The sequence below is a fragment of the Orcinus orca genome, chromosome 10, assembly GCF_937001465.1.
Source record: "Orcinus orca chromosome 10, mOrcOrc1.1, whole genome shotgun sequence".
Lineage (NCBI taxonomy): Eukaryota > Metazoa > Chordata > Mammalia > Artiodactyla > Delphinidae > Orcinus > Orcinus orca.
The window spans coordinates 84840867-84866980 of NC_064568.1; the positions used below are offsets into that span (position 1 = coordinate 84840867).

The 26114-nt window shown below is 41.5% G+C and overlaps 1 protein-coding gene and 9 non-coding genes across 10 annotated transcripts; 2 read left to right on the forward strand and 8 right to left on the reverse strand.

Annotated features, from left to right (window-relative positions):
- Positions 1–4310: 4310 nt before the first annotated feature.
- ABT1 (activator of basal transcription 1) lies at positions 4311–8656 on the reverse strand. The gene is made up of 3 exons (XM_004273465.3): positions 8381–8656; positions 7491–7696; positions 4311–7334 (listed from the first exon to the last, which is right to left on the reverse strand). The coding sequence occupies exons 1-3, from the start codon at positions 8619–8621 to the stop codon at positions 6954–6956; spliced, it is 828 nt and encodes a 275-aa protein (XP_004273513.1). The 5' UTR covers positions 8622–8656; the 3' UTR covers positions 4311–6953.
- Positions 8657–9765: 1109 nt separating this feature from the next.
- Positions 9766–9856, reverse strand: TRNAY-GUA (transfer RNA tyrosine (anticodon GUA)). Its single transcript is given in 2 exon segments — positions 9766–9801; positions 9820–9856. It is a non-coding gene; the product is annotated as a tRNA-Tyr (tRNA).
- Positions 9857–10317: 461 nt separating this feature from the next.
- On the reverse strand, positions 10318–10405 carry TRNAY-GUA (transfer RNA tyrosine (anticodon GUA)). The gene is given in 2 exon segments: positions 10318–10353; positions 10369–10405. It is a non-coding gene; the product is annotated as a tRNA-Tyr (tRNA).
- Positions 10406–13741: 3336 nt separating this feature from the next.
- On the forward strand, positions 13742–13814 carry TRNAA-AGC (transfer RNA alanine (anticodon AGC)). The gene has a single exon. It is a non-coding gene; the product is annotated as a tRNA-Ala (tRNA).
- A 1407-nt stretch (positions 13815–15221) lies between these two features.
- On the reverse strand, positions 15222–15316 carry TRNAY-GUA (transfer RNA tyrosine (anticodon GUA)). Its single transcript has 2 exons — positions 15280–15316; positions 15222–15257 (listed from the first exon to the last, which is right to left on the reverse strand). It is a non-coding gene; the product is annotated as a tRNA-Tyr (tRNA).
- Positions 15317–21043: 5727 nt separating this feature from the next.
- On the reverse strand, positions 21044–21116 carry TRNAK-CUU (transfer RNA lysine (anticodon CUU)). The gene has a single exon. It is a non-coding gene; the product is annotated as a tRNA-Lys (tRNA).
- A 1344-nt stretch (positions 21117–22460) lies between these two features.
- Positions 22461–22532, reverse strand: TRNAP-AGG (transfer RNA proline (anticodon AGG)). The gene has a single exon. It is a non-coding gene; the product is annotated as a tRNA-Pro (tRNA).
- A 1129-nt stretch (positions 22533–23661) lies between these two features.
- On the reverse strand, positions 23662–23735 carry TRNAI-AAU (transfer RNA isoleucine (anticodon AAU)). The gene has a single exon. It is a non-coding gene; the product is annotated as a tRNA-Ile (tRNA).
- Positions 23736–24210: 475 nt separating this feature from the next.
- TRNAA-CGC (transfer RNA alanine (anticodon CGC)) lies at positions 24211–24282 on the reverse strand. The gene has a single exon. It is a non-coding gene; the product is annotated as a tRNA-Ala (tRNA).
- An 844-nt stretch (positions 24283–25126) lies between these two features.
- On the forward strand, positions 25127–25199 carry TRNAK-UUU (transfer RNA lysine (anticodon UUU)). The gene has a single exon. It is a non-coding gene; the product is annotated as a tRNA-Lys (tRNA).
- The last annotated feature ends 915 nt before the right edge of the window (positions 25200–26114 follow it).

Genomic DNA, 26114 nt, shown 5'->3' on the forward strand with positions numbered 1-26114 from the left:
TTTTAAAAATGACATTATCTTTTAGTGGCCTATACTCTAGTTTAGAGAATAAGTCATTATACAAAATAATAGGAAAAAAATAAAGATGGGAATTAACATAAGTTTTATGGATTGAATTATGTCCCTCAAAATTTATATGTTGAAGTCCCAGTACCTCAAAATGTGACCTTATTTGGAGATTTGGTCCTTACAGAGGTAATCAAGTTAAAATAAGGTCAATAGGGTGAGTGTTAATCCAGATGACAAGTATCCTTATAAAAAGAGGAAATTTGGAAACAGACACAAAACAGCAAGATTGCCATGCGAAGATGAAGGACACATCAGGGTTATTTTCTACTAGCCAGGGAATGCCAAAGGTTGCCAGCAACCACCAGAAGCTAGGTGAGAGGCATGGAACTGATTCTTCCTTGCAGCACTCAGAAGGAACCAGTCTTGCTGACACCTTGATTTGACACTTCTGGCTTTCAGAACTGTGAGACAGGAAGTTTTGATTGTTTAAGTCCTCCTGGTTTTTGGTACCTTGTTATGGCAGTCTAGCAAACTAATACAGTATGATTAAATACCAAAAGTATGGTAACGGTAATAAGATGGTTGAAGCTTATATTTTCTGAGTTCGTATGTTTTGGATTAAGCTTTATGCTGAGTTTTATTATCTTTGCAACAACGCTGAGGGATGATATTGGTCTCACTATAGAATTTTTTTTAAAGAGGATTCTTGAGAATATCACTGTTGGCAGTAGAGCAGTGATTCAATCACAGACCCATCTGATCTCAAAATCCCAGTTCAGCACTCTGCTCCAAGAGCAGTAGAAGAGACCATATGACTGAAGTTAGTGAATGGGGAGCATATGATCTATTAAAATGAAATAGAGTTCATGAGGGTGATGTGGTTGTTCTAGAGCTGGAATGAAGGAACGAACTAAAAATGTTGGGGTGAGTTGGAGAACAAAGCTTCTTCATGAGGGAACTAACCTGAGCCAAGACCTCATATTAGAAAATATTTGGGGATGAAAGGGAGAATTCTCAGGGTTTGTGTTGAAAAACAATGAGGAGAAACCTCTTGAGATGGTGGGAGTAACCTCTTGTGCAGTATCCTGAACCCCAAAAGAAATAGTTGTCATTTGATTTTCTGACAGTTTGGAGCCTGTGGAGGTCTCTGACAAGGAGAATGACATAACTCAATGGTACTAAAAAAAAAAGCAAGCAGAGAATATTGTATCCACGTGAGGGGAAGTAAAGGATTTACTTTATTGAAAATTTAACAATGTTACTGGGAGAGGCAGAGGAAATTTTCAGAAGTAGCCCTGTGTTTCCAATAGGTACTAGCTTTTCTCTATATGGAATACCATGAGAGGGTCCTCTTCGAAAGCAGGAAGATGGCCTACAGCAGTGGTTCTCAAACAGTAGCCAGTATTCAAATCACCTGGAGGCTTGTTAAAACATATTTCTGATTCAGTAGGTCAGAGGTGGTGCCTGGAAATGTGCATTTCCTGCAAGTTCCCAGGGGATGTTGATGCTACTTTGTTGGGGGATCGCACTGTGAGAATCACGGCACTAAATGAGTACTTTCCGTCTGTCCTGGGGCAGGCTTTTTACTGTATTCTGCAGGAGGATGCTGTGTTATAACTAAGAGAAAATACAAGTTAGTCTGGCATCCACAGAGGAATTGACCTCTTCTTCATACTTGGTATGCCCTGACCATGTCCAGATTTTTATCTGTCCTCTCCATGTGGTTTCTCCTCTGTCTCTTATCCCTTGCAAGTGTCATTTTTGCTCAAAATTTAAACTAATTCAGTCATCTTCCTCAACAGAGGTTTTTCTCTGTTCCTCCTCTCTCCAGTTTTCCGTTTATGTATATATGTATTTAATTTATACTTGGAAGGTCCTCCTCTTGGAACTAGGAATACAGGTAAGCTCAATCTCATTCTGTACTCTAATGAAGTAATTAGGTATAGCCATATAGTGTTTAATGATACATTGTTTGTAATGATCAATGACACGTGGGCCCTTAATTCAGGATTATATAGCAGAAAGCATTTTGCAAGCATTTGGATGTGGATTTTCTTTTGTGCAAAAGAAAGTAAAATACAAAAGATTGAACTAACACAATTTAAGATTTTAGGTGTATTACTATATAAAACCCTTTGTATTACTATTTGTATAACTAAAGACAGTCTAAGATGTTCTTGAAAATTACTGAACCACAAGTTTTTTGACCACTAGTGTTGCTGCAAGATATAGTTTTGCAGGTGTGACAATACAGAGAAGTTTTAATCAGCTGTTACTTTAAGCTCTCTAACAAATTTTGAAGATTAGTTTTAGATCAGAAATTCTTATCGTTGGAAGGGATGAAGAAACACTACATGTTCCCAGGAATAGTGACACATAAACACATAGACAAACACAGGTACATTCCCTGTATTAAATAATTCTTGGGAGAGTCTGTTAAACAATGCCTTTGTATGATATTGAAAAGCAATGCCAACTGCCTTTTTGCCTTATTTCAACGTTTCGATACTGTTACTTAACACGTATCAAGAATAGGAAATATGCCGACTGAGTGAGGTACAATATTCCTATGGAAAATTAAACTCTATTTAGTAAGTTGATTACATCTTTGAACACGCTGAATGTTAGGTTGAAGTTTCTGTAGTTTTTTGAAGTACAGTAATGGCCACTAATATATATGTAAAGGATGAGCTGGAAACTTAATGATCTTCAGAAATAAGGGTTAATTAGCTTGTATAGTAACTATCAACATATGAGGATTAGGATTGTGGATTTTGGGTATAAAAACAGATGTACTTGTATGAATGAGAGAGTTAGTTTTAATAACAAATTTGTATGACTGTGTGACTGAGTCTTTGGGAATAGAAAGGAGTGAAGAAACCAAAATTAGCGTTTATGATTATTGAGATGTACAGTTAAAGAATTAAGGGACACTATGGTTATAAATATTTTCAGAAGACAGAATAAAGAAATGGCTATTGAAATATAGTTGATATACAATATTATTAGTTTCAGGTGTACTACATAGTGATTTGACATTTGCATACATTATGAAACGATCACCAAGATGTCTCTAACCATCTGTCCACATAGAGTTATTACAATATTACTGTCCATATTTCTTATGCTGTATATTGTATCCCCGCGGCTTATTTATTTTGTAAATGGAGGTTTTTACCTCTTATTCCCCTTCACCTATTTCACCTAGTCCCCACGTCCTCCCATCTGGCAGCCATCCATTTTTTTTCTCTGTATCTGTGAGTTTGTTTTCAATTTGTTTTGTTTTCTAGATTCTATATGTAAGTGAAAGCGTGCAATGTTTGTCTTTCACTGTTAATTTCACTTAGCATACTACCCTCAAGATCCATCCATGTTGTTGCAAATGGCAAGGTTTCGGGGTTTTTTTTAAGGCTAACACTCCATTGCATATGTATGCCACATCTTCTTTATCCAGTCATCTGTGGATGGACATTTCAGTTGCTTCCATATCTTTGATACTGTAAATAATGCTGCAGTGAACATCGGGGTCATACAACTTTTTGGATTAGATTCAAATCAATAGAATCAAATGTAATAGAATATGACTGATCATATCGCAGTTCTATTTATAATTTTTTGAGGAACTTCCATACTGCTATCTATAGTGCCTGCACCAACTGACAATCCCAACAACAGTGCACGAGAGTTCCCTTTTCTCCACATCCTGGCCAACAACTGTTACTTGTTGTAAAAGACATAAATTCGTGACTTTCATGTCAAGTCTGACATGAGGAAAAGCGTATTATTATGGCTGTAACCAGCGGGTGAAATAAACAAATTATTAAAAACTGTATACCTGTGGGGAACAAGATATGAGAATTTCCATTTTAAAATGTGCAATTACAGCCTTTTAAAAAATTAAAGTTAAAACAGATAATATGGGAGAATAGCAGACAACTCTAGAGATAGTTGAAATACCCTGATTAATAAAAGCCAAGAATTTGAAATTTGTATCTTCATTGATTGTATTAAGATGAGAACTCCGTATTTTTGGTAACACTTATAAAACACAAGTTTTATAAACTTGTCTATTTTTCTAATAACTTATTTAGAAAATAATTTTGCACAGATATCTGAAAAGTAAAACTCTTGGTTAGCTAATGCTATCATTAGTAAATAGGGATATTGATTATTTGATGTTTCCAAAATAATTTTCTGAACATGGTAAAAGTTTTATTAAGTATTAGCTGAGTGAATACTGATTGAATTAATTTAATCAAGACATATTAATTTGTGTATTTTTATTGAAATAATCTGCACAGTTGATTTCATTTGAATTTTATTCAGCATAAAATACTACAGTAAAATTGAAGTGTTATTAGGTTAAAAGTAAATATACCATCACGTTATTATCATGAAGGCTCTGGATCTAAAACCTAGTGTATTCCAGAAAAAGCAAAAGGCTAAATATGGATTTGATCAGTGTTCTTAATTAGTACTAGTGTCCAAGTAGACTAGATCAAAGCACATTATAGCCCTCATAGTCTCCTCCCACAAACCACACACACAGATGCTAATTTCACCACAAAATTTGGAGGAAGGGCAGTCTAGAGTGGACATGAATCTCCAGAGCAGGGAGGACGAGAGTAGGAGAAAACAGAAAAGATACTGTTTGCAAACGATACCCACAGTGCAATGATGGGTCACTTGCCACAGCCCAACATTAAGGCAGGAGATGCAGACAGTCTCTGGATGATAGAATCGCATAGGCCTTCTACCAATGAAGGGATGAGAGCAAGGATAGGCCAATTCTGGCTGGGCTTGAAACTTCTAAGACATTGAGGGGCCCTCTTTAAGAAAAAAAGAAAATACAATGGTGAATAAAAAACTGCTAGGTCCTTCTAATGGACTTAAGCTTCAGTTAAATCCTCCTCTGGGTAGGGAAATCTCAAGAACTGCCCTTTCAGACTGAAATAAATCATAATTTTGATTTTTTTACTTCCTCATCCACAATTAAATCATCTCTTCATGATGTATAAATTACATGCAGTTATTTACCAATTATTCTGAACTGGAAGTTCATCATCTATGTAATTGTATAAGTAGTAGTCCTGGTTAGTCTCTAAATTTGGTGTACAGATAAGATTACATAAATGCAAAAGTTAGTATCTCTTGGAAACAACAGAATATTAGTTATTTTACTTTACTATATAGGCAATGACATTCAAAATGCTCTCTTCATCTGTTACAGAATTCACTACATACTGACATATGATAAATTTATGGATGTAATCCTAATAATAGGTTATGTTTCTTGAGAAGTCAGATGCCCTGTCCAGATGCTGTGGTTTGCATTGATATCTTGTTTAATAATCACAACTTAAAAAGTTATTTCTACTATGTAAAGGAAATAAAATGAAGCACGTAGAAATAACTTGTCAGAGGACATGCACGTTGGTATGGTGGAGCTTGAGTGTGATTAATGCCACCTGACTGCAAAGTCTCTGCTCATCCTTTTCCAGTCCTGACCGTATCGTGTATGTTGGTTTACCAGGGTACCACACAGAGTGGACAGTGAATAAGTAACTGTCCCAGATATTTAACATTTATAACTTATTGTGGTTCTAGATAAAGAAAATATTCATCATGGAAGCTGTTTCAAATACAGGTTAACCCTTTCTCTTGTGGCCAATTTCTTGAGAAAAAGAGATTTTTCTCTTTTGGTATTTTGAGGCAGGAGACAGATGGGCCCCCAGGGCAAACGGTTTGAGTTCCTTCCTTCCTTGTGGACGGATACTCCAGCCGGGAACAACAGGACAATTGAGAGAGGAGTCTGGGCTCTGCCCAGATAGACGATAAGAGTCCACATATTCCTCATTCTTGAAGTCAGGAGACCTCCCCGACTACACATGCAGATGGAGTCACCCGTGTCTTCCCATGGCCCCACTCTACCCCTTATACACATCTACCATGATGCCTGTAGTACTTCTGTGCATTTATTTCTTAAACATTTATCTTTTTTTAAGTGGTCTGTAACAGCGGTCCCCAACCTTTTTGGCATCAGGGACCGGTTCCGTGAAAGACAATTTTCCCACGGACAGGGGCCAGGTGGGGTGCGGGAATGGTTCAGGCGGCAATGCGCGTGATGGGGAGCGGCAATGCGCGTGATGGGGAGAGCCAGATGAAGCTTTGCTCTCTTGCCCACCGCTTACCTCCTGCTGTGCTGCCAATACCGGTCCGAGGCCCAAGGGTCCGCTCTGTGTCCTCATACAGCGACTTAGTAAATGCTGCATTAGATAACTATTAATAACATGGCCTAAGAAATTGATTAGATACATAGAAAAGGGTCCAGGTTGAATTCGGGGGGAGTGGGAGGGTCTGAGACCAGGAGATGGAGTGAAGGTGAGTGAATGGGACACAGACAGAAGTTGGAACTTATCCAATGACCATCCCCACCCCCCATAAACTATAAAGGCATATAAAATATATATATATTTTTTCTTTTCTATAAATACATTTGGAAGGTGGCTCCCAAGCCACTCTAACCCATTAAGCCCTGTCCTTATTAATCTTTTCTAAATAAAAAGGATGTTGCTGATGCCCAGTAATGTGGTGGGTAAACAGCTGTCTGGACTAGCCATTATCAGTCTAGTTCAAAGTAAAGGCTCTTCCTGGGGCCAGAAAGCAGGATTTTTAGAGGCCCCCAGTGGGCAGGAGGCAGGTCGCCAAGAATCAAACAAGGCAAAACAGACATGTGCAGTAGTCATAATCATGCTAGTAAGAATTAAGTGCATCAGCGAGGCATGTACAGGAATTGGAGGGGGAAGGAGAGGCCTTCAAAACTTTTATGTCTTGAGCACTCACTCCTGGTTTGAGAAACACAATAAAATGTCTGCCTGGGTAGTCATTATCAGGTAGATAGGACGCTGGGCTGGGCTAGGAGGTGGAAGGGGCCTCCCTGCCCTTCAAGGGTTCCTGACCAGTGAGGAGTCCTCCATGCTCGCTGAGGGGGTGGGGGATCCAAAGATCTTGGCAAGAAGCCCTCTGTTGGAGCGGGCCTGGTCCTGAGCGTTGGCCAGGCGAGCCCGTTCACGTCCTCCTGGCCGAGCTGCCTTCCGGGCCCTCAGCTCCTGTTCAGTAGGACGCTGGGCAAAGGCCCAGGAGACGTTCGGGCGGGTAGAGTCCCCATCAGCGGCAAGGAAACGCTGTCCGCGCTCCACGCTTCGAAGATAGAAGTCAGTCTCACGCTTGGCCTGGGCAACCTCAGCCCTCAGGCGCTGCCTGCGTACCTGGCGCTCAAAAGCAAGATGCTCGCTGAGGTGGGACCAGGTAAAACGGTGCAGGTACTGCGGAAGGGAAAACAAGAAAAGATCTGAGGAGGGCAGATCTGGGATGGAGAGGAGATGGGGGGGCCGGGGCCAACAAGAGGTGACAGGGGTGCGCCGGCTGGGGCTGGGAAGACGGAAGGCTGAGCGGTGCGGCAGACAAGCCGATCCCCTCACCCTGAGGTTCCACAGGTCATAACGGAAGGGGCTGCGCCTGCGGGAGCCCATGGGCGTGTTGTGAAGACTGGCCGCCACACGCTTGGCTACTCGCTTGTCCCGGAACTCCACCCAGCCCTCGGTGTAGTCCTTGCTGTACTTGGACCGCTTTTTTCCTCCCGCAGCGTGGGCTGCCGCTGCCTTCTTCTTGCGCCTCACGAACCCGTCTGCGAAGCAAAGACAGAGCAGTGGTCAAGGAGGCCAATACAGCACCCACTCAACTGCACCTCCCATTCGCCGAATTCTCCAAACCTTCCCTCAGGCCAGAGTCCCACCTCAACGTCTTTGCCCGGAAGCGGATAACTGCAAAGTCCACCCTTTTCCCCTTGTCTAACTCAATCCTTTCCTCAAATGTTAACTCCTTTATCAGGTCTGCCCTAAACGCTCTCTTTAAAATCCGCACAGGCCCCCAACCCCAATTCCAATTAGTGTCTGTCTGTATGCGAGCTGGGGACGGCCGATCATAAACCTTCTCTAGACCTGGGCCGCGATGACAAAGAGATACGTTCAGTTTTGTGGGAAAACCACTGAGATTTTAATTCAGGCTGTACCCATTTAACAAACTGGTAAATTCGGCTCAGGAAAGATGGGCGGGCGGAGCCGAAGTTAAAATCCAAAAATTAGCTATCCGAGAACTAAGGCTCAGCGAGGTATATACTGCGCTATCCACATCCCATCGCCGCCTCCTAAAAGACATGCGCGCTACCGATTTACCAAAGAAGCCGGACGCGGGTCCCCGGCTCCGTCAGCGCCTCGGACCAGGGCAAGCTGAGGCAACAGGACATGCATTGCGTGCTCACTGCCAGCGAGCATCACCCTCCTACCCTCACCGCCAAGGCCTGAGCACTTACCTTCCGGCTGGAAAAAAACGCGCCCGACCTCGCCGTAGGCGCTGAGAAGGTTCCGTACGTGCAAAGGCCTAAAGCGGGGCGGTATGTGGCCCAGGTACACAATACCTGGCACTACCCGTTTCTTGCTGCCGCCAGCCGCCCCTTCGGATTCCTCCTGTTCCTCCTCTGCCTCTGATTTCTGATCACTCCCTTCCAGAGGTTCCAGCTCAGCGGCTGCCTTCTCGGATTTCTCTGCCTCCATGCTTGCGAGTAGGTAAAGCAGGGCAGCCGTAAAGCGCCGCGCCTCTGACGCACACCTTGTGCGACTGCCTGTGTCGAGGGGGCGGGGTCGGTCCGGGTGACGACAAAGGAAAGGACAAGATTGGGCGGTGCCCGCGAGTCTAGGCCTAGAGGAGAGAGCGGAAGTGGGTCCCGGGTCTGCCGGGAGATTCAAAGCGTGAGAGAACTTGAGCTGATGAGGCAGAACCGGAGAGGTAGAGCTCCAAGTATAACTTACCCTATAGCGCTCCTCGGTGAGATGCAGAAGGACGGGATGAAGCAGGCTCTTCCGGAAATTTTGGAGAACTATTTTGGGAGTGAGGGGAGGTTTCTTTGTGTTCTAGCGGTCAAAATAGCATTTTACCCAAGGGACTCGGGTGAGACTCAAGGTTGGGGGATGGCTCAACTTCTAAAGGTTACTTAAATTTCAATTTTTTAATTAAGTTTGAAATTTTAATTATTTTTCAAAATTTAACTTAGAGATTTGAATATTTTAAATTTAAGTTTTGAAAATGTAATTTAACTTTGCAAATATAAGTTTTTGAAATTTAGTTGAGATTTGATTTTTGAAAATTTCATCTGTGACCTTTTCATTTAGTTAAAAAAATTTTAGTTTAAAATATTAATTTAAAATTTGATTTTGTGAATAAAATGTCTAAAAAATTTTAATGTTTGACAATTATTTCTTTTAGAAACTTATTTGGCGCCTGTTTTACATTTGTGTTGATGCATGGATTCCTATTTATACTTATGTTACAAATACCTATTGTCAAATGTATACGTGGCCCTGATTTAGGCGACTGCCTGTACCGCGAGCTTTATTCTCTCCAGGACTTGTTTTCACAGTGTTGGGGTCCAGGGTAGGCCACCCAAAATTATGCCTCAATGGCGTACTCGTTATTTTGAGTTAAAGGTACCGAAGAAATGGTCACCACAAGAGGACACTCTGACTCACCTTCTGTCTCGCTGAAGCAACCTTTGTTGACAGGCTCTTAGGCGTACCTGAGGATCGTTTGTGTGTTTATACACTCATTCCTACAAGATCTGAGCACAAATGACTGTTCACTGTTCAATTTTTCTATCGTGTTCAGGCCAGCAGTGTCAATGACAACCTTTCAAAAACGGAATCCTTCGAGCCGGATTCGAACCAGCGACCTAAGGATGACCGAAAGATCAAACACCTACAGTCCTCCGCTCTACCAACTGAGCTATCGAAGGGCCTTTGAGAAAAAAGTCTTAGAATACTTTAAATAATCTTTACTCAATCCTGTAGTTTTGTTTTGACTATAAGTTTATTTCAAAAGTAGAAGCAAACATGAAGGGTGCTAGAAATATTCTAAAACTGATATGGGTAGTGATTATAGGCGTATACTAAAAAATTAATGCCCTTGAACAATAAAGAGTTGTGCTTTAATTCATTATCCTGTGCCCTTGGATACAATACAGATAGGACCATCACCCTTGACACTCCTGCTGTCTCATCAGCTTAGCGCATCCTCTCTCAATCAGAAGTGAGCCATAAATGAAAGGGTTTTCCTAAATGGGTTGAAGAGGGAGCTATTATCTTGAAGCGGAGTTACTGTCCAGTTATTCTTTTGTTATTCTTTTGGACCGGAAGGAGTTCACTCACTCTATGTGTATGTTTGATTTGTTTCGGTCTACAATTTTCAAAATTCTCATCCTTCGAGCCGGATTCGAACCAGCGACCTGAGGATATCTAAGTGTTGTACCTACAGTCCTCCGCTCTACCAACTGAGCTATCGAAGGACCACTTATGCCCATCATTTTAGAATCTCAATCCTAATGTCTATCCAGATGGTTTCCGCTTTGATCATATTCACTTTTGAAAGTATAATCAAATTTAAGAAGTCTTTTAAGGCACTGAATGGGTTCTATGTCATGATCTGGGTAGTTGGTTTCCTGGGTTTAATAAACATGTAAGATCCATTGAGTTGTACATTTAAGACGTTAGGATATTGTTCTGTGTATATCTCAAAACAAAAACCCTACCGGTATCCCATGCCCTCCTCCCTAAGCATTATATACCTAGGGTGAATTCCCTGGATTACGCCCGATTTCCTGCTGTCCCCTATAATTACTTTCTCCTTTTTCTCTCAAAAGTGTCTAGGTTGGCTCGATAAATGATATAATTACGTAAACACAGACATTTGGGTTGAAGAGGATCCCAAAGTTGTGAACAGAGCATATCCAGTGCATTTTGGTATCATTGTGATTCTCCTTTCTGAAAATCTAATGGGAAATCGTGTGTATTCATAGCTCTAATGATGAAATATGTGGAGTGTGTGTGTGTGTGAATTTTCTTACTTGGATAAATAATTTGGGTGGTTCATATTATATTGCATAATTTTTGTGGAGCAATTAAAGTGAAACAAAAACCCCTAAAATTTAAATGCAAATATATTCTTTTTTCAAAGAAAATCATCAAACATCGAGGTTCAACAGAGATTGCCCTACACTTGTGCCTAAAGCAGAAATATACACAAATGGAGAATACACTAAATTATCTGGAGAGAAAAGGCTTTCTTTGGAAATATGCTTAAGGAAAAGATTAAGTGTATTTCTCTATAAAATATCTGTGCTTATTTCTACAAATTTATACAAAACTATTATTTCTACAAAATGATATTATTAAAAAGAATTCCAAAAATTTTTTTCAAATGGCAATTGCCAATGCATTCTATTAGGGGCACTGAGAGGACGTAGTCGATATTGAACTCAGTAATTAAATCCCTTTCCATGACAAACCAAGAAAATATCATCTAGCAACTTTCAGTGTTCCTGACCTAATAGAGAATTAGCAGCGGGAGAAGAGAGACTGTAGGACGTGGAGTTTCTCTTTCATTGTCAAGTGTCAAGTGTCCTCCTATCTGCGCCTTGAATACAAGGTGGAAAATAGCGGAGATGCCAACAAGTGTAAAATTTCAGCATGGTGCTGGATTCAGTTGCTGCTACAGAATTGTCGTCTCTTGGGATGCAGAAGTCTTCCTGGGATGATACTTAGAGGAACAGGAAGCTCTCCAAAAGGAAACAGAAAAGACAAGTCCACCTTTCCTCTTCCTCCTCCAACCTTGCATTCTCCCTCTAGCTTCCTTTTTGGCAAAGCCTAATATGGAGCCGTGTGGTTTACCTCCTTTATCACAAGGCAGATTAAAGAAGGATGAGTGTCTTAGTCTGCCCTGGCTGATGTGACAAAATACCACGGACTAGGTGGCTTAAATAACAGAAATTTATTTTCTCACAGTTCTGGAGGCTGGGATGTCTAAGATCAAGATGACAGCCTTTTAATTCCCAGTGAGAGCTCTCTTCCTGACTTGAGAGAACTCTCTGGTGTTTCCCATTATGAGAATAGTAATCCTATGGGATCAGGACCCCACCCTAAGGACTGCATTAACCTTAATTACTTTCCAATTTTGAATACAGTCACATTTGGATTTTGGAAGAACACAATGCAGTCCAGAACAGTGAGCTTAAGGTTGAGTCAGTAGTTTAACAACTGGGAAAACTTCCATGTGAATTTTAAGATATTATTTTTCATCTTCATTTTACCTCTGTGCAAGCTAAGCTGTTGAAATTTTAATACCTAATCCAATGTATTGGAAACTAGAACTCCCAGCTCATGGTTGAAAGCCCCCAGTTGCTCCCAGTTCACAGTCAGTCATCCCAAAGCTTAATCCATGGATCTGAGCTATGGAATTAGTCCACCTTCTTTCACTCCAGTTCCACACTTGCACCCCTAATAGAATCATGGAAAATAAATGGAGAAAAAAAATGAGTGGAGGCCAAATTGACTTCTGTAGCTGGGTAAATTCTGTCCAAGGAGAAGTGAGGAGAGAATACCCAGACGGTGGAGAGAATCAAGGCAAGGCTGACCTTGAGCCAAGTTTTGAGATGAATGGTGGGTTTCTACACACCCATTTAGAACATCTGAGCTTTGAACTCTTTTGTCTCAAATGGAGGGGGTGCAGGAAGGTGGAGGATTTCTTCCCACAGAAAGTTATTCACTTTATTTGTCAGCCCTGACTGCAATGAAAAAGAAAAGAGAAGAGCAAGCATTAAGGGCATTAAAAGGGTCCTGGAAAGGCCTGCGCAGCGTGCCTGCACAGCATAGGGACATAGAGTCACTTTCTTAAGTAAAATGTTTCATCTCCATTTCATCACTTTGTCCCAATTTCATTGAGACTAGAAAATAACATTAAACCAAAAAGAAAAAAATGTTTCTAATGATGGAATTTCAGACAAAGAACCAGTTGACGGGAAGGGTCTTCACATGGCTTTCCTGCAAATGATGGGTCTCCGGCAATGCTCAAGAGTTCTCCTCTGAAGAACTAGCTCTGTGAAGTACCGAGCACCTAAGCACAGTACCTGGTACCTAGTACTCCGCAGGCCCAGAAGAAAAAGAGGCAACTACTACTTTCGGTTTTTTGCAAGGAATCCAGATCTAAGCATGCAGCCATGATTATATTCACTTCTATTAGTGTTTACCTTAGAAAAATAACTTGTACACCCTTGATCGAAATCGGGACTACGAAGCCAGAATGAAGGGAGAAAATAACTGGGACGCACACCCCCTCGTGACCTTGTGTCCACCGACGGTGATTTTTATCTATAAAAAAAGCCAGACAGAAAGCAGATTAGGGGACATTCGTAGGAACTCTGGAGAATCTGTTTCTGGTACTAGCAGAATCAATTGGTGGAAAATTTAGGAGTGCGGGGATTGGCAGGAAATATTGGGATGGCCAAAAGCCTAGTCTCATTGCCTGAGAAACTTGATTTGCCCTCCTGGATGTACCTACAATTTCCTTCCGGTCCCCGGTTTCCGTAGATATGATTCCAGTGTTAAAATCTTGCCCAATTTCGAAGACAGGTGTTTCTATGGATTCCACGCCCTGGTCCACCTGCACTCTGCAGTCTTCTCTCAACAGGATCCAGTACCGTAGAACAGATTCTAGGTGGCGCCCCAGGGGCTGTTTGATAACCCGTACTTTGTCCTATTGTCTAACGCCAACTAGGTACCAAGGTGGCCACGAGTTCTGAATTACATTCGGATATTAAAGTATGGGAGGCAGAAGCATCTAGTAGGGAGGGGAATTAGCTCAAGTGGTAGAGCGCTCGCTTAGCATGCGAGAGGTAGCGGGATCGATGCCCGCATTCTCCAGCTTTATGTTCCGCCTACTCTTTGGCCTTTATTTCCATGCTTCTGTAAATAAACACCTTGCTCCAACGTTACCACATAAGGGCCCAATTCCTAATTGATGGCCTCTCTCTTCTCTTCAGTGACAGGATAGGGAAGGATGGATTCTTAGAGATTTCTCTCGCCTTTTGAAGATTTGAATATTGGTCTCTGCCAGGTGGATTTACAAATCTACACTTCAATTATTTATGCATTAATATTACATTTTTATCCTCAGAATCTATTTCCCACATGTATGACCTATTGAGGGCCACCTCAAGTTCTTACAACTGGAACAAATAATTTCTATTTCTTAATGAAATTTTGAAGAGCCAAAAATATGTAGGTATGTTTGAGATTTGGTTTTTTTACATTCACTCGTCCTCTTTTGGAGTCATCTGGCTGTTTCTACGGGGTGGTGGGGCCGCTACTGCCAATTGATACTGGAATATTGCAGGATATGGCCCAATTATGGGAGGGAAATTGCGGTGGAGAACTTGTTTGGGTTGGAATCTATGGTGCGTTGATGAGACGCTCAGTCCAGGACTATCTAATAAAATTTGCAACCAAGGCCCATGTTATCTTTGAAAATTGGACAATTTTTCTTGTTTACTCTTTTGCCCTCGAGTCGCTTTCAAAGAGCAAGGGAGCTACCAGTTTAGACCAAAGTGGGTAGAAAATTCTATCAATTTTCCCCTTGTCTATTATTTTTAATTCTAAAATTTTTCTCTTCTGCAGTGGTTCGCAAACCTTGCAACACATTAAAATCACCTGGGAGCTGTTAAAACTACCAATGCCTGGGTCCCACCTTCAAAGTGCCGCAACTAAAGGCGCTTTGTAAAATAGTCCCAGGTGATTCTGACATACACCCACTTTTCTGCGCCAGGGTTGAGAATCACTTTTACATAATTAAACGGAGAAGTGGGAGTAGTGCCCCAGGGTCTGTGGGCGACTGCCAGTAGTTGAGCGTCCACCTGGGAAAAAAACAAACAAAACCTTCGGAGAGACTCAGGACTCTAATACCACGAGAGGGCGCCCGTGCCCAACCAGTTACTAACCTTTGGTCAGCTATGTTCCTAGCAGGCCGCCCCTCCCCTAGTCTTGGGATGCCGGGTAGGGTGGCGGAGACTTGTCACTGGATCCCTTGCTTAGGGGGCCCACCTCTGATCCGCCTGCTTGGGGCTCGGGACTTTTTTGCGGCACGGGCCCTTTATGAACTATGAGCCTGAAGTTTGATCGCGTATTAGTAATTATTACGGAGAATAATAATTAAACAAATTAGATTCGTTGCACACTGAGATTACTCTTAAAAAGATGCACAGCAAGGATATATATAGCTGAGATAAACCTTTTTAAGGGTGAGGGTGAAAAAAGCAGACGCAAAACGTGAACTCCTTCGAGCCGGATTCGAACCAGCGACCTAAGGATGCCTGGTTAAGGAATATACTCGCTACAGTCCTCCGCTCTACCAACTGAGCTATCGAAGGAATCACGGTAACTGTTTTCCCCGCAGAGCATGCCATCTCTGCACGAGATTGGAGAGCCATTGGTGCTTATTGTTTTACTCATTAGTGCTGTTGATTAGGTCTGCTCTAGTGGCCTCCACGTTTTTTTTGTAACCCAGCACTCCTTCACAGGACCACTGCCCTGGACCAAGGAGAAAACGCTAGCACCCACTGGTTTGCAAGAAGAAAATAAAATAATGAGATATGAGGAACTGACAAAAATTTAGCAATGAGTGTCTTTTACTGTGATGAATGAATTTAAATAACCAATCTTACATAGAATTTGAAGTACTTTAATCTGCAATTTTAACAGATAATTAACAGAAGGAGGAGGAGGAAGAAAACAAGCACAGGGTTAAACTCTTCAAAACCATACTAAGACGTTCTTAATTGACATTTAGTCCCTGTAGATAAACCGGACGAACACACTAATTCTAAACTCAGAAAAACACTGTCGATGGGAAGCTAAAATATTTTTTAAATTATCTTAACAAGGTAGAAAGTAATGTCATTCAAACACTAATTTTACAAAGTTTGAGCCTAGTCTAATTTTCTGTGACAGTCTGAAGCTCAGAATGGCTATTACTCTCATGTAAGTGAAATCCACTTGAGGTGGCAACTGACATCAGGAATCTTTGTTCTTCACGTTCCACTAAAAATCATTACATTGTCATACAGTGGAGCCATACACATAGGACAAACGATCCCCCTTGTGCAAGTGGAACATTGAGACCAGTGTTCACTCCTCTATGGCTCAAGATTTTTTTTTTCTGAATTGGAATTAAAAGCAAGTTGCTAATCACTTAATTTAGCCATTTAGCTCCTCAAGTCTTCATGAAACATCTGTTTTGAGGGGGCTAGTCTGAATCATTTTAAATATAAAATTTTATCTCCTCCCCAACCCCAATTGACTGAATAAGTTATCCTATTTTATAAATGTATTTAGTACTATCCATTTTGTAAAAATACGCTTTTACAAAAAGGATCCATTCCTTCCTTTTCTCCCACTCCACATTATAGAAGATTCGGACAGACAGAAAGCTAGACAGGCCTTAAGGAGCCTTGAGAAAAGAACAAGCAGATTTGAGGGATTCTGAGGAGTGTGTGTGTATGTGAATAACTTGAATTCTCGTAGGTCAAGAATCACGTCTGGTTCTTCCATATATATCTAGCCTTCTTTTCCATATATTTACACAATAAAATATAACTGTGAAAATATAAGAAGCAGGAAAGTTTTGGTGTTCCTTTCTTTTTCGCCTTCCTCAGTATTCTTAGATGCAGGTGGGAGATGAATTTCGAATCCCACAATAGGGAAGAACAAATATGACTCTATACTGGATATGTTTCTTTTTCTTTAACCTTTGCATTCTATTAGTTTTGCTATAAATTAATCACTAGAGGGACGTTGCCTAAGGCTTAAAGTATACATAATGGCCCGTCTCAAGGAACCCTGCCTCCCATGCCTGAGGGGTTAAGCTAAAAATACCTTTGCTTAGCTCCCAGGGAAACATCCTGACCTAGCCTCCCTGTGAATGGCTGCAGGAAAGAAGAAATTAACATATCCCCTCCCGAGTCTGGCCAGAACCAGGAAATATTTGCAACAACTTATCGCCTTTTTTACTCTATCTCCTCACCTCCCCCTCTTTTTTCCATAAAAGAAACTAGCATCCAAAGCCAGGCAAGATGGTTCTTGAGGACGTTTGTCTTCCATCTTCTCGGTCTGCCGGACCTTGCTTTCCATTGCTTTTGTTCGGTCTATAGCTCTAGGCATACATAATGGCCTGCCTCCGGGAACCCTGCCTCTCTGCCTGAATGTTAAATTAAAGTGCCTTTGTTAAGCCCACAGGGAAACACTCTGCCCCTGCCCACCTGTGAATGGCTGCAGAAAAGCAGAAATTAACGCATCCCCTCCCCGAGGATGGGCCAAAACCGGGAGGTCTTTTGTAAGACTTAAAGCCTTTTTACTTTACTTCCTCATCCCCTCCCTCTCTCTGTTCTATAAAAGAAACTAGCGTCCAGCCCCTGATAAGATGGTACTCCGGGACGCAAGATCACCATGTTAACTGACGCCTGGCTTTCCGAATAAAGTCACTATTCCGTGCCCCCAAAACTTGTCTCTCAATTTATTGACCTGTCATGCGGCAAGCAGTGCGAACTTGAACTCGGTAACGTATACACAACAGTGACCTTTAATATTCACAAACATGCATTGAGCACTGACTATTCCAGTCACCATGCTAAGTGCTGGGAACACACAGAGGCAAATAAGATAAACTCTGTCCCCAAAAGGTGTCAAATTGAAAAGCTCAAACAGTAAGTTTGAGTCAATCATGGAGGTAAAGATTTAAAGCTTTGAAGGCTCTGACTCAAAACGCTTGGTAGTTAAGTTAGTGGGACCTCTCTTGTTGGTAGTTTAGACCATACTATATAATAAAAGTGTATTCTGCTGATGTAAACATTTATCTTTTAGAAAAAGTCCTAGGACTCTGAACTCTGGAATCCAGCTGATTATGAAAATATGTTCTGGCATACATATATTTTCCTCTTTATTTCATGTTCAAAAAATAATACTGGCTTGTTTCTGGAATGCCTGAGCTATTGTCACCTTGGGCTGCTGGTGCAGATAATACTCTTGTGTAGAATACTTCCTTTTCCCTTTACCTATGACCCCAGCTTTCCAAGTCCGCTCTGGAGCAGGATTAAGGCCCTGACTTCTGTCTCTTGTTTACTCTTCTCAACTACCAAGACTTCCTGAAGCACACCTGACTATACAATTTGCTGTTGATAACCTTCTCTGAACAGACCTGTGTATTCACAAAATTGTAGTTGTGTCTGCCTTTGCTTTTCTTCCAGAGACTGTCCTCCCAAGTTCAGACCTAACTGTAGGCTAACATGCTCTTGTAGGCAGCCTCCAAATTACTGACCTCTGGCTTTTCTTTCATATCTGGCTCAGGCCAGTATCAGTCAAGCTCTAGTTATGAATAGAGAGTCTGTGGACTCTGCTTTCAGATTATCTGTCCTAAGGAAAAGCCACTAAGGTTTTTTTAGTTAATTTGATAAGATTTATTAAACAATGTTATCTATATAAAAGATTAAGTATCCTAAAGGCAATGCAACTAAAGTTATTCTTTCAACAAATATGTGAGAGGTTACTGTGTGTCAGATTCCTGAATTCCAAAATGTCATAGTGTGATTTGCTTTTTTTGTCCCCCCTACTGTAGACTGAATATTGTCCCCCCCAAACTTATATGTTGAAACCTTAACACCCACCCCACAGTGTGGCAGTATTTGGAATAAGGAAGTAATTAAGGTTGGATTGGTGTTCTTAAAAGAAAAGACATCTGGAAGCTCACTCCCTCTTTCTTCCACTGAGGACGTGGCAAGAATGCAGCCCTCTACAAGCCAAGAAGAGAGCTCTCACCAGAAATTGAATCAGTTAGTGCCTTAATCATGGATTCCTCAGCCTCTAGAACTGCAAGAAAATAAAAAATTTTCAGTTTAAGCCACCCAGTCTGTGGTATTTTGTTCTGGTAGCCCAAGCAGACTAAGACACCAGCCCCCAACCTGTGCCCTTTTTAACCACCTTTAATCAAGGACTCCTTTGCAGTTGAAGTGTTATGTCTAAGGAGTTAGGTTAGCTTGTGCTCAGGACCAAGCTCAGGATGGCCTTGGCCTTGGAGATGTTGGCACAGGCCTTGAGTTCAGAAATGCAATTTTTAAGTATGTCAACTCAATTTTAACAATATAGCCAAAGGGCCATAAGAATGGGAAAAAGCAGTCTGTTCCAAGCAACTCAAAAAATGCTTATAAACAAGAAATCCATTAAGTTAATTGACAACAGGACATGTGGCTTATTAACACCAGCAATACTTGTTCTCTACCTAGGACATCCCTTTATAGTTTTCATCATACCAGGAAACCGAAACATTAAGTTGATGCTGCTGGGTGATCAAGAGTCCAGGCTTTACAATAAGACTTAGGGCTTAATACCCACAACATGGAGTCTGTAAATTTTCAAGGATTGTTCTCTCTAGTAAGTAGAATATTCATATGAGTCAGATACAGGGCCTCTGTTCCTTTGATTTTACTGGATAAACGCTGGTAATTTCTTAACTCCGTTTCTGTCACCATCACCTATTTTTTAAAACAGTCACTCCAAGCACCTTCATTTCCTAATGCTAGACAGTTAAAATACAACTGAGAATTTAATTTTCACTTGAGTCAGTTACATTCACCCAGTAAGTAAATGATAGCCTTCTTGAAGGCATGGCCCATGTTATATGCATATTTTCATTTTAAGTATCCAACAGGGAAAAGGCGCTTAATAAAAATACGTTCATCAATTAATTTGAAAGATGTCTTGAGACCTGGAAAACAGTCAAGGCTCAGTGTACTCTTCTAGGAAAGTTGTTTCTTGTCCATCCATTTTAAGTTGACTCATGATTCTCGGTTTCATCGTGTATATACTGACAATACTTCCAAATTGTAGGGATTCTACCTAGTTTAAAACATGTGATTCCATGTGCCCAACCATAGGTGCTATTCATCTAAATAGGTAAAATACGGAATAGTTTTAAAACGGAATATAACATCACATGGAGCAAGGGATATATTAACAATATTCAGGTTCCTGAGTAAAGAGAAAAGGAAGGTTTGGATGGGGGAGGATGGAGAGTGGTAAATTGTCCTGTCTCCAGCATGCTCAGAAGTGGGCATTCTTTCAATACAATGTTGATAGTTCTGGGGCTCTTGGTCTCAATGGGTGTAGACAGCATTATCAGGTTTTCAAAGCGACATAAATATTTTTAACATCTAACTCGTTTTGCTCTGATTATACACTAGGCAACATTTCGTATGAATTTTGCCTTCCCAAATTTGAGGGCCAATAAAAACACACTGGGCCACTTAGTTTTTTTTCTTAGTATAAATTTATAAAGCTGGTATTCTGACTTTAAAGTTATTCTTGACTATATCCTTCACACTGCCATTCAAGAGAGAATGGCAGAAATGCAATTTGGACTATAAAAACCAGGCTTAAGTCTTTAGATTTTATTTTGCAGGCAGTTGCAACCTGTTGTGGGTTGGTTGGTTCTTTTACTTGCCGAAGGAAGGGAAGAAAGTTTGGAAACAGCACTATCTAAAAGGAGGTCCATTGTGCTGTTTAGGTGTAGTTGATCAGGAACTGAAAGGGTGTATGAGGTAGTGGTAATAGAAAATCTGTCTCCCGTTATTACATAATGACACTTGCTTGGGCCAGAAAGTTGTCACCATTCTCAAAACTCTCCATGGACATTGCTGCTTCTGAGCCTCTGCCCATCAAACTGTTTCCTTTGTTTGGATCGTCTCCACCTTCATACTACGTTTTCCAACATCCCTGCATACTAAACCCTTTTCGGTGGGGATGGTGCTTCAGAATCATCCCAGGAGCCTAACTGCCCTACCAGAGACCATGTTCTCTCTAGTTACCCAAACAAAAGCTCTAATAAGCCAGAGAAGTGCGTTGCCGCCAGGGGGCGATGAGGCTTAACGCTGCCGGAGTCATAGAGCTGGCCGGAATAGTTCAACAGAGCCAGTAAACCACAGCTGGTCACCGGGATTCCGCAATTCAATACTTTCTAAAATTTCTCGTTTGACAACGGTGAGGCACTTTGTTTTGGAGATTAGAGGAAGGTGCAGAAATGTAGCTGCGAGCAAAAGGTAGAGATTACTCGCCCAACGTGGGGCTCGAACCCACGACCCTGAGATTAAGAGTCTCATGCTCTACCGACTGAGCTAGCCGGGCACCCCGCACGCGAACTTCCTTTGGTGAATTAAGAGACTATAAAATTCTTCCTGGACTGACAGGGATTAATAGGATTCTAGGTTTTTTGACTGTTTTTGTTATATAAGATGACGTGACACGCAAAGAATGTAAGCATTGTCTGAAATTATTGGCATGCATTCCATTCGCTTTCACTACATCTTCCCTTTTCGCCTCATTCTCACCAACATGTCTTGATAGACCACAAAATCCTTCCGGAATCCAAGAGTCGGAATCTCTGAATGCTCTAAGGGTGAGCCCAGCTCTGGCATTCCCAGAGCTCCAGGCCTGGTTGCCAATGTGGCTCCAAAGCTCAGTCCCAAAGGTCAGGTCCTCGAACCAAAACATTGCACTGGGCCTTCTCCGTAACCCACTGAGACATTCCTCTCCTGTTTCTATCACCTGTCAACTCTGGCCCCTCTTGCCACGCTGTGTAAATGTGGTCCTAAAGGAATTCCCTGCGGTTTTCTCCCTCCTTTTCAGGACGCTTGTTCTTGTTCATTTGTTGTCCTTCTCCACAATCAGGGCTTGCACACACAAAAAAGGGAGGCGGGAAGGGGTGTTGCAACTGCGTTTTAATATAAAATATTTGACAACCACTGGAATATAGGATCCAGTGATTTTTGTGTATTTTGTTTACCACAGACTGCAAAAGCTCATTGATTATAATAGATGCTAAACAAATATCTGTTTAAAGAGTGTACCAACAGTATGCTCCGGGAAAAGAGAAAAAGTGCCCCTTCTCAATAATGAAGCAGAGCTCCTATTCCTGAATGATGGAAGAATACGCAACAAGGAAAGCCGAAATAACTTGTACAAAGGTTTCCAGCACCCCAACTCTATAGGTCAATATTTTATTTTTCCATTTGAACCCATTTCTTTGATGTGATGAATGAATGATGGGTGACATTGAATTGAGATATGACCATCGTCTTCCTATACTATTTTTTTAATTTTAAAAATATAATGTTTATTACCTGGATTTTTTAAAATTAACTTTTATTGGAGTATAGTTGCTTTACAATGTTGTTTCCTATACATTTCATATGACCACAACCGTGGAGTCGAACTTCTAGAATAACCAGAAACCTTGGCCTTTGCAAGAGTCAGTTTAGAGCTGATGCAAAACTGAGTAAGAGCCCAAACTGAAAAGTACTTGTCTCTCTTAACTAGAAGAGTTATCTAGTTACTTATTGGAATCAAGTGCATATACAGCCTACATATTTCTACATGAAAATATAGCAGTTTAATTTAACAGCAGATGTACCAATTTCTTTTGAGTGAGTTTAATAAAAAATTCAATAGCGGGTGTAGGCCGCAAAACTTGGGCTCGTCCGGGATTTGAACCCGGGACCTCTCGCACCCTAAGCGAGAATCATACCCCTAGACCAACGAGCCACTTGCAAAAATTGTTTTTCTAAACAGATTAAATATTTACTTCTCCTAAATATTTACTTCTCCGTTTTTCTTTCCTATTTGGATATATAACATTTTTTTCCGTCTCTGTTTCTCTTTGTTTCTGTCTCCCTGCTACCCTCCCTTCCTAGTTTTAAAACCAGATCGACTTGGCTCAGAAGTTTCCTGGATTTCCCCGCAACAGAATCCTTCGAAGATTGGTCTGTATAAAGCCTTATTTCTCAGAGATCGCTGATCCACCCTTTGTAAGAAACAACGGTGGCGTTTATTTAAAATAAAGAAACCTGTAGTCTTCCTCAAATCTACTGAGCCAAAGTCCCTGGGGGTGAGGCCCAATAAGCTGCATTTTTGACAAGCTCCCTAACTCCTCTTGGCTTGATCTCAGTATTTTCCACGGAAAATAGTGAAAATTCACTCAACGGGATATAAAGTTCTGAGGTCGTGAATGAATAAAGAAAATTCGTTGTACAAGGAACAAGGGGATACATAATTAGTGTTCAGAAAGTCGGTTTTGGTGGAAAATGAGACTGATTCAAGAGGCGTAACATCGAGAAGTGGACGAAACAGAGGGTCTGCTGGTGTCGGTCAACGTGGACCAACTGGTTGGTGACAGACGGCAAAGTAGATTCTGGAAAAGGGCTTAGTCCTTTCTTACCTAAAAAAATCAAAGTAACAAGAAAACACTTTTCCCAATATGGGAGTCCTTCCTTCATGTGAGGGATGATCTAACCGAATAGAAATCCTCAACTGAGCAATCGGAGATCATGAACACTGCCTTTTCACACTTGCCCCGCATCTCAGTATGTTTTCAGACTATTTCGAGGGCAGTGTTTGGCCACTAAACAAACTGGTGACAGTTTTTCCTTCTAATGAACTTAATAACTCCTAAGGTGTCTTGCTGCTTTTCTGCTTCTCTTGGACAAAATTTTGAGCAATCTGTCTTGCTCAAAGACGTGTGCTCTGGACTCCCTAGGATGGTTTGGACTTGTGACAAAATGTCTCTTGTGGAGATACCGCAGGTTGTCTCGTAGGACAGTCGTTGGACAGTTTGGCTGGAAAGTAATCAAAACTATTTCACGGTTAAATCACAGTGGTGGTTAAAAGGTGACTCTGGCCCGTACGGGGATCGAACCCGCGACCTTGGCGTTATTAGCACCACGCTCTAGCCAACTGAGCTAACCGGCCGCTCGTTTTTCCACTTCTTTGGAAGCCTTTACAAGAAACTTTTCTCGTTCTTGATGTTTTGATAATAGGAACAGTATTGTGTATCTGAGCTGCTGGATTCGCCTACACCAAACAAGGCTTCGTCCTTTTCCCAACATTTGTCCTACTTTTCAGTACCATGACTCAGCAACAATACCTCCTCCTCCCCTTTGAGTGTTTTCAGGCCCGTTACCACAGCTAGCCGTTCACTAATGGATCCTGGGCAAGTTTCCAAGTTGCTCCTCTTCGGCCATCTGTCCATTGGGTGTGCTTTTCTGCGTTTTCAATTTCATTCATTACAGATATCCTAAAAAACTTCAAAGGTATCCTGTTTCCCTCTCTACGTATACAGTTCTATACGCCGTGGCTAAAAGAGTACCGAGAAAATTGGAGGAGGATACAGAGTAAACATTGATGTTTTTAAAGGGCAATTTCTGATTATGTAGATAAAAGGACCTGGAGATGCCGGGGATCGAACCCGGGGCCTCATACATGCGAAGCATGCGCTCTACCACTGAGCTACATCCCCATCCTGCAGAAAACGGGTTTGTAGCACTTCCCAATTCTTTGAATCTGAATTTTTTTCCCCCTCTGCAACTCTAAGATCTTCTGAATGCTTAAATTAAATTCTCCTTTGCTTATTCAGCAAAATCTTGAAATGGTGAATGGGGCAACGTTCATGGGCATTTCGAGTGGAGAAAGCCTTCCAGTCATTGGACCCTTGTCAAGCACTTAACTTAGAGACGGAACGAAATCTGACGAGAAAAAAGAGAGTGGGACTCTCCTTTAAAAGCTTCTTTCCTTTTTTCTTTTTCCTTTTTTTCCCCTCTCCAAAGACAGCTGAGACCCAGCACGAAATCAAATCGCTCCCTCAGTCCCTAGACCTATATTCAGGTATCCAAAGAGCGGCCGAAAGGTGATTTAATTATCCCTTAAAAGCATCAGCATTGGATTGGCTTCCTTTTGAAAGTGTTTGGGCCCAAATGTAGAATATTTGACTTGTTTCTCTGGGAAGCCTAGGAACTAAAGGCCAACCTGCAGTTTTTGACTGCACTGAATTCTATATGGTACTATAGAACATATCTCTATATGCTACATAGAGATACAGTGTTTATATACATATAGTATATATCTAAACTAGAGTGAGCGGGAAAGATACAATTTGGAAAAGGGCTTAGTCCTTTCTTACCTAAAAAAATCAAAGTATCGCGGCCTTAAAGACCTTCACTGTGGCTGAGTTTCTATGCCAAGCATTTTCTGAATAGCCAGCTCTGAACCGGAATCACAGGCGAAATGCCTAAAATCGTTCTTCTGAATGTATGCATAAATTGACTATAGTTGATGTGGAAGGCGTTTTTTTTTTTCTTGTGTGAGCCCGGATAGCTCAGTTGGCAGAGCATCAGACTTTTAATCTGAGGGTCCAGGGTTCAAGTCCCTGTTTGGGCGTTGTCATTTTCTTTCCCTATTCCTATATATTCATCTCTAAAGAATAGTAACAGAAAGGAAGGTAAACTCAAATCACAAGCCGATTTCCCTAAAGAATAAAAGAGGGGACCCTGAGCATGGCATAGTTATCACAACCTAGGACCTTTTCAGAAAATAGAAGGGCCTTTTAGCCGGAAGCCACAGCACAAAACATTTCATCTAGAGCTCGAGTAAAAGTTTCATTAACAATGGTAACAAATTATCAAAGGTCAAACTCTTTCTTGAAAAGCAGCCAATGTGCAGAACTGCTCGCTCTTCTCTACACTGGTGTGCTCCTCTCAGAGCTCAGCTCTGGGGATGCCCAGGTAAACTGGATAGAGGAGGTGGCACCATACTCAGAATTCGTGGCCTAGGGGCAGTGCTTCACCACTGGCCATGACCAGTTTGTAGTTTAGTTTACATGTGGACCCACACACACATGTGTAACAGGAACAAAAGTTGCCTGAATTACCACTTACCACATGCATTGCATTCTATTTCAGATTCCATGTTATTCTCAAAAATGCTGGGTGATACGCATGCTTAATTTCATTTTATATCTCCCTCATTGAGAAACACTGGGCTGTAGGGTGATCATAAAGATGAAATGTAACATATAGTACAGAACAATGGGTACTGTGCTTGTTGCCGAGTCCAAGCTCAGACCGCTAGCAGAATCACAGGCCAATAAATCGAGAAACGAGTTGCTGGGGCAAGGAATAGCGACATTATTCAGAAAGCCAGCAGAAGGAGAAGATGGTGGACTAGTGTCCCAAAGGACCATCTCCCTGAGTTAGAATTCAGGCTTCTTTTACACTAAAAGGGGAGGGAGCAAAGTCCTGGTTCTAGGATGCGTTAATTTCTTCCTTCCTGCAGCCATTCACAGGTGGGCCTGGT